The sequence below is a fragment of the Leptonychotes weddellii genome, chromosome 4 (genome assembly GCF_054177405.1).
Source record: "Leptonychotes weddellii isolate Sample4059 chromosome 4, ASM5417740v2, whole genome shotgun sequence".
Lineage (NCBI taxonomy): Eukaryota > Metazoa > Chordata > Mammalia > Carnivora > Phocidae > Leptonychotes > Leptonychotes weddellii.
The window spans coordinates 38,530,960-38,539,002 of record NC_138372.1 but is presented as its reverse complement, the minus strand read 5'-3'; the positions used below and the strand labels follow the sequence as shown (position 1 = coordinate 38,539,002).

Genomic DNA, 8,043 nt, shown 5'->3' with positions numbered 1-8,043 from the left:
GACTGCCTTCGGCTCAGGTCATGATCCTGGAGTCCCTGGATCGAGTCCCGCATCGGGCTCCCTGCTCGGCAGGGAGTCTGCTTCTCCCTCTGGCCCTCCCCCCCTCTCATGTGCTCTCTCTCATTCTCTCTCTCTCAAATAAATAAATAAAATCTTTAAATAAATAAATAAATAAATAAAATCTTAAAAAAAAAAAAGACACAAAAGGAAGCTGTATGGGCTGTGACCAACTATACAACTGGTGGACCGGTTGAATGGATTATAAACCCTGTTCATTGTGGTATAATATAACCACTGATAAACCTCTTAACTGTGGAAGATACTGTGGTTATTCTGAACATCTTTTCAGATATCTTTCAGGCTACTGAGAAACTAGGTGAAACTGAGAAACTTAGGGATGGTTCAGTTGGTTAAGCACCTTCTCTGTGTAGGTCCTTCCTTTCTTCCTCTCTTCCTTCCTTCCAGATTTTATTTGAGAGAGAGAGAAAGCGAACATGAGCTGGGTGGGGGGCAAGGCAGATGGAGAGGGAGGTGCTCCAGAAATCCATATAGGGATGCTCTTGTCTTTGGCCTAAAGTTAAGCTGCACATGCATAGAGGGAGACTGAGAGACCTTGTAGTGGAAAGCTACTGGGGAGCTGTGAACTGAGAAGAGATTCCATATGTGTCACAGTGATTGGAGTGGTTTGAATTCCAATCAGCCAGAGTGGAGAGACATCGAATTTCACAGACATTCAACTAAGACTCCAAAAAGGCCATGCCTTAGTAGTAAGATTATTCTAGATTTGCTCTAACAAAACTTAAAAACAATTCCCAAGGGCGCCTGGGTGGTTCAGTTGGTTAAGTGTCTGCCTTTGGCTCGGGTCATGATCTCAGAGTCCTGGGATTGAGCCCCACATGGGGCTCACTGCTGAGCAGGGAGCCTGCTTCTCCCTCTCCTCTCCCTCTCTTGCTATCTCTCTCTTTAAAAAAAAAAAAAAAAAACAAGTCCCAAAGACATTTTGGCTTGATTCACCAGTGAGTTAGCTACCTGCCAGAACAAAATTCAACAATTTTCAAAGGAATACAACAAAATTCAGACTGAACAAAGTATCATTTACAGTGTTTCGCATAAAGTAAGAAATTGCTAAACAACAACAACAAAAGCAGTCCTAGATATGACAGAGATGTTGGAATTAACAGTTAAATATTTTAAAACAGGTATAATAAGGGGCATCTGGGTGGCTCAGTTGGTTGAGCCAACTTTTGGTTTTGGCTCAGGTCGTGATCTCAGGGTCATGGGATTGAGCCTTGCGTCAGGCTCCACACTCAGTGTGAATTCTGTTTGTCCCTCTCTTTCCACTCCTCACCCTATGTGTATGCACAGGCATGTGCCCACTCTCTCTCTCTCTCAAATAAATAAATAAATAAATAAATAAATAAATAAATAAATATTTTTTTAAAAAACTGTTAAAACAGGTATAATAAATATTTTTAAGGGTTTAAATAAAAGATGGGCATAATAAGTGAACAGATGGGAAATCACATTAGTGAAATTGACACTTAAAAAGAACCAAATAAAATCCTATAAATGAGGGGCGCCTGGGTGGCTCAGTCAGTTAAGTGTCTGCCTTTGGCTCAGGTCATGATCCCAGGGTGTTGGGATCGAGCCCCATGTCAGGCTCCCTGCTCAGTGGGGAGTCTGCTTCTCCCTCTCCCTCTGTCATTCCCCCTGCTTATGCGTGTGAGTGCGCACTCTCTGTCAAATACAATTTATGGGCGCCTGGGTGGGTCAGTTGGTTAAGCGACTGCCTTTGGCTCAGGTCATGATCCTGGAGTCCCGGGATCGAGTCCCACATCAGGCTCCCTGCTCAGCAGGGAGTCTGCTTCTCCCTCTGATCCTCCTCCCTCTCATGCTCTCTGTCTCTCATTCTCTGTCTCGCAAATAAATAAAATCTTCAAAACAAAACAAATACAATTTTTTTAAAAATCCTGTAATTGAGAAACATAATATTTGAAATTGAAATTTACTGGGCAGGCTTAACAGCAAAATAGATATTTCAGAAAGTAAATTTGAAAGATTGGTGAACTTGAAAATAGGATTATAGATATTATCTAAAATAAAGTGCTAAGGAAAAAAAAGAACAGAGCCTCAACCTGTGGGGTTCAGTATTCATCATTCTAACATATGTGTATTGGAGTCCCAGAAAGAGAAGAGACTGGGGGGGAAAATATTTGAAGAAATAACAGCAGAAAAATTTCTAAATTTGATGAAAAGTATCAATCTACAGATCCATGAAGCTCAGTGACCTCAAGCAGAATAATCAATGAAAATTACACCTAGAGACATCATTACCAATTTGGTGAAAACTAAAGGTAAAGAGAAAATCTTAAAAGCAATCTGAGAAAGACACTGAAAGGAACAGTGGTGAGAACAACCCATGACTTCTCGTCGGAAGCAACATAAGCCAGAAGAAAAAGAACAACATCTTTTAAGGGCTGAAAGAAAAAACTGTCAGCCCTTGAACTGCTTGAATTTGACTTTAGCAAAAATATCTTTAAAAATGAAGATGAAATAAATTCATTTTCAATAGAATGACTATTGGGCTAATTAGGGATACCAAATAGAATGTAAATAATGTAAACTTTTAGGGCATTAAAAAAACCCATAATATTTCCTGAGCACTTATTATGTGCCAGGTTCTTTGTAAAAACACATTTAAGCTTCTGACATATGAAGTGTAGATACTGTTATCCTTATTTTACAGATGAGGAAAACAGCATGTACAAGTTAAGTAACTTGCCTAAGGTCACACAGCCAACAAGAAATGGAGCCAGGACTGGAGCCTAGGTTTTCTGGCTACAGGGCCCAGGCTTCTGTCAACCACTGTGCTGTGCTGTCTTCCTAAGTTGAAGTAATTGAATTGTTAGCAATCCTTTATCTCTACCCCACCCCCCAAGATATATGTTAGCAATCCTTTATCTCTACCCCACTCCCCAAGATGCATGTTAGAGATCAATCTCCAAGCATATGGCCCATTGATACACATCTGAAGGGTCTCATGAAGGGTCTCATGACTAAGGTTTTACTAGATAGTAAATGACACTTTCTAACAACAGTTAGTCCCTCAAGGTCTTGGAAACCTTGCTTCCAAATTCCTTAGAGACTTACACCATCCCTAACCCCTTCCCAACTTGAAAGTATATAATCAGTCACTCCTCACAACCCCAGTGCAGGTCTTTCTGCCCACGGGTCCTGTCCCTGTGCTTTAATAAAACCACCCTTTTTGCACTGAAGATGCCTCAAAAATTCTTTCTTGACCGTTTGCTCCTGAGCCCCAACATTTCACATCAATCATACATGGGGATTAAGCACTGTCACCACCTTTGTTTACAATCACCTCTTAGCAGCTTCCCATTGCTCCTAGGATAAGTACAGGATCCTGCATGATCTGACCCCTGCCTGTCTCTACAGCCTGTTTTCCCTAGTGATTTCTGGGTTCTAGCCGTATGAGCTCCTTTTCTCTTTGTATCCTATTCCTGCTGCCTAAACAACCCTCAACCCGTATTTTTTTCCTTCTTTTTTTCCATTATATTATAGCTCAAATGTCACTTCTTCAGGGAGGCTTTTCTTGACCTTATCCCCAGGTCTAGGTCAGAGTCCTCATACATTCTCATAACATCCTGTACTTTTCTTCCACATGTTTGTCACACTTAAAATCATACATTTAGTTGTGTGGTTGTTAAATAATTGTTTCATTAGACTTAAAATCCACAAGGTTAGGGACAGTGTCTCTTTATTGTCCAGAACCTAGCACAGTGGTTGGCAAATAATATGTATTCATTATACATTTAAATTAATGAACATTGAACGAAGTGCTGATAAGATCACAAGTTCTTGTAACCCCATGAGGTAGCTATTATTATAATCCCCACTTTTCAGCTCCTTTAGGGGTGGCCTATCTCACAAGATATCACTTGAACAAAAGATTCCAAGGCTAAAAAAGCTGGAAGGTTTGTGCATCATACCAGGCTACCTTCCTTTTGTGCTGCCTTAGATCAAAATATATGAACTTTATTCAGAATTATTCTCTAACATTGGCCTGAGACATTCAGGTTCTGCCCTGGCTTGGGTTTATTTTTTTCTTCCCTTTCCCTCCTCCCAGGTGGACTGACCCAGGACCTGAAGGCTGCCTCCAGCTGCTTTCTGATGGCGTGTGAGAGGCCCGGAAAGAAGTCTGTGGAGGCGTGTCACAACGTTGGTCTCCTGGCACATGATGGACAGGTCAATGAGGACGGCCAGCCTGACCTGGAGAAGGCTAGAGACTACTACACAAGGGCCTGCGAAGGCAGCTATGCCTCCAGCTGCTTCAATCTCAGTGCCATGTTCCTGCAGGGTGCCCCTGGCTTTCCCAAGGACATGGGCCTGGCATGTAAATATTCAATGAAAGCCTGTGATTTGGGCCACATCTGGGCCTGTGCCAATGCCAGCCGCATGTACAGGCTGGGGGATGGCGTAGATAAAGACGAGGCGAAGGCCGAGGTACTAAAAAATCGGGCCCGGCAGCTGCACAAAGAACAGCAGAAAAATGTCCAGCCTTTGACATTTGGGTAGTGTGGTCCATATTCCTAAGCAACAAACATCTTGAGGCTGGCACCTCCTATGTCTTATGTAGCCCTTAAAGGTCAACCTGCTGGGGCAGGAAGACTTGGGACTTAATGTCAGTAGCTCTGGTTACATAGACCCATTGACCCAGAGTGTCACCTACTGGGTTGTAGCCTAAAATGTTTATTTCAGTCAGTGTTCTTTTTATCTGTTGTGTTCTGTGAAGGCACGCACATACGGGATTTTTGTTCTCAAAGTCTTATAGCTCAGTGAAAAACAGCAAACTAGGGAGCCATAGAGATTGGGGGGGGTACGGAGGGGAGACAGAGCAGGAAGTTGGAAAAATCAGCAGCCATAATGCCTGAAGGAATCAGATGTTGTTATTATTATTATTTTAGTTGGGAGGGCTTGAAAATCAGAAAGTATCTTGATTTACATAATAGAGGGCTTAAGGAGCTAAGAACAAGTCAAATAGTCACAACTGCCACCCTCTGACTTATGTAATCATTGGTGTGGGTTTCCTTTTTGCCTTTAGAGTCAGATCTTCAATAAATTCACAGAGATTAGGAGGGACGTACAACATAAAATTAAAGGTCGTTATATGTAAGGGTTGCCAAAGATGATGAAACGTAAGCCTGCCTTTAGTGGAGGCATTCGCAGTTGACAGTTAGCATCCCCAGTCCACTCCCCTGGCATTGCTCACCATGCTTAAGGAGCAGATTATTCCCAAGGCAACTTCAGCTAGGGATTTGTAAGCAAGGATATTGTGACACATTTTGTCCCTTGGAACTGAACCTTTTTAACTGTCCCTGTGAATAAACTATTTTGGTCGATTAATAGTTTGTGTTATTAGTTCCTCTCCAGATTCTGGGTAAGGTAGACATTATGTTCTACATGGTGGTTGTGCTTTTTTAAAATAAACATTTGCTCTTTTTATTATCTTTCTAACTTGTCACTAGGGGGCGAGCTTGTCATTTTCCTGCAATAACAGGTCTGATCTGTCACCACCTACTGTTTCTGGGCTTCCAGTTTTCCAGCTGTCCTAGAAGGAAGGCTTGCTGTGTGGATGAAGGTTTGTAAGCACAGCCTGCCAGCTTCTCAAGTTGATAGAGGAGAGGGACTTTCCCAGAAGCGGACAAGAAGTTTTAAAAAGTGAGTTTATTTTTTAAATGTGAAGTAGCTTTTGTTTTGTTTAATATAAACTCTGTAGGCCAACAAGCATATGAAAAGATGCTCAGGGGGCGCCTGGGTGGCTCAGTCGTTAAGCGTCTGCCTTCGGCTCAGGTCATGATCCCAGGGTCCTGGGATCGAGCCCCACATCGGGCTCCCTGCTCCACGGAGAGCCTGCTTCTCCCTCTCCCACTCCCCCTGCTTGTGTTCCCTCTCTCGCTGTGTCTCTCTCTGTCAAATAAATAAAATATTTTTTAAAAAATTAAAAAAAAAAAGAAAAGATGCTCAGCATCACTAATAATTAGGGAAATGCAAATCAAAAACATGAGATAATTATCTCACACCTGTCAGGGTGGCTGTTTTATCCAAGCATTGGCTGCCAGTCCAAGCATTGGCAAGGATGTGGAGAAATTAGAATTACCCTATACATTGTTGGCGGGAATGTAAAATTGTTTAGCCACTACAGAAAACAATATAGCAGTTCCTCAAAAAATTAAACCTAGAATGACTGTAGGATCTAGCAGTTCCATTTCTGAGTATACCTATGTTCATAGCAGCATTCACAATTGCCAAAAGGAAGAAGCAACCCAAATGTCTAGGTGAGTGGATAAACAAAATGTGTATACATACAATGGAATAACACTCAGCCTTAAAAGGAAGGAAAATCTGACACATGCTACAACATGGATGAACCTAAAAGACACGCTAAGTGAAACAGACATCACAAAAAGACATACTGTGTGATTTCAATTATGTGAGGTGTCTAAACTCAAAGCAGAATGGTGGTTGCCACAGGCTAGGGAAAGGGAAAAAGGGGGTTTATGTTTAATGGGTACAGAGTTTGAATTTTGCAAGATGAAGAAGTTCTGGAAATTACTTGCACAAAAATGTGAAAGTTCTTTATTGAACTGTGCCTTTAAAAATGATTAAGATGGGGCACCTGGGTGGCTCAGTTGGCTAAGCGTCTGCCTTTGGCTCAGGTTGTGATCTCGGGGTCCTGGGATCGAGCCCCACGTTGGGCTATCTGCTTGGCAGGGAGTCTGCTGCTCCCTCTCCCTCTCAAATAAATAAAATCTTAAAAAAAAAAAATGGTTAAGATGGTAAATTTTATGTGTATTTTACCCAGTTTTTAAAAAATGTAAACATTGAATTTTTTTTAATGCAAGGTTTGAAGTTTTTGTTTATAAAAGCAATATGTTTACATGAAATGCAGTTTGGAACATGGCAGAGGAAACAATTACCCCTCACTGTCCTTTACAGCCTACTAGCATTCTTTGGCCCAATAGTGTTGTTGCTTAATTACTTTTTAAAGAATCGCATCTTTCCAGTTAAATCATTGGTTTTGTAATTTTGAAGAGTTAATTTGATTTCTGGTGGCAGATGTGCTGGGTTATTTTTTTAATGGACCAGTTCCTGCCTGGGACCCAAGGTGCCTGCCTACTTTGGATCATATATTGAGATGGGGTTGGAAACATGGAGTAAGCATTAACAGTTTCAAAATGTAACATTTCACAAAAGGTATTAAAATGTAAAGAGCAATAATTTACCGTCTGGAAAGGTCCAGAAAGGTCCAAGGCCGTTTCATGCCCAGGTTGCTCTGGGAAGGAATGGGTTGATGAGAGCCAGCATGGTTGAGTTTCTCACTTTTGTGCAACCTTTGAGGCAAGGCTTGAAAGCGGGTTTTCAGATTCTGGTCACAGCAAGCTACTCATTACTGTGTCTTCTGACTAGCAGGCGTTTGAATCATCATTAGCAACTATTTCTAATGTTTTTTCTCTGTGCCAGGCTTGGGCTGGATGGTCTAATGAAGACGAAGTTTCGTAATTGACTAGTGGTTTGTGTTCTCATTAGTGTTCTCACTAAAATTTCACAGTGCAGTGCTCAGTGTTGTGAGAAAGGGAAGCAAGAGTTTCAGAGAGGGAGGGAGGGGAAGGCTGGAGGGTCTAGTGATTTGGATTTTATCCTGTTGGTCATGCAGAGTCACTGAAGGGTTTTGAGCAGGAAATTAGATCACCCTAGTGTAGAAAATGGATGGGAGAATAATGTGGGGGTGGGAGGATGGTGGAAACAGCTTGGGATTTAAAAAGAACCGAAATTTCCAGCCTGGGCACTTGGGTGGACAGGGGGTGCCATTCATATTGATTTGGAGCCTGTGAGTGGGGATGGGGACAAAAAACTTTTTTGAACTGTTTGGTACATTTTTTTAAAAAATTAGAAATAAATTGCATTTTAATTTGTTGAAGTTTTTTTTTATTTTTTTATCTATTTTTTTAAAGATTTTATTTATTT

At 41.5% G+C, this 8,043-nt stretch overlaps 1 protein-coding gene across 1 annotated transcript in view; it reads left to right on the top strand.

Annotated features, from left to right (window-relative positions):
• Positions 1-5,421, top strand: part of COA7 (cytochrome c oxidase assembly factor 7) — a 16,382-nt gene extending 10,961 nt beyond the window's left edge. The window contains exon 3 of the mRNA XM_006730718.3: positions 4,145-5,421. Coding sequence (XP_006730781.1) covers positions 4,145-4,593 — 449 coding nt within the window. The 3' untranslated portion in view covers positions 4,594-5,421. The remainder of the gene's footprint in view (positions 1-4,144) is intronic.
• Positions 5,422-8,043: the final 2,622 nt, after the last annotated feature.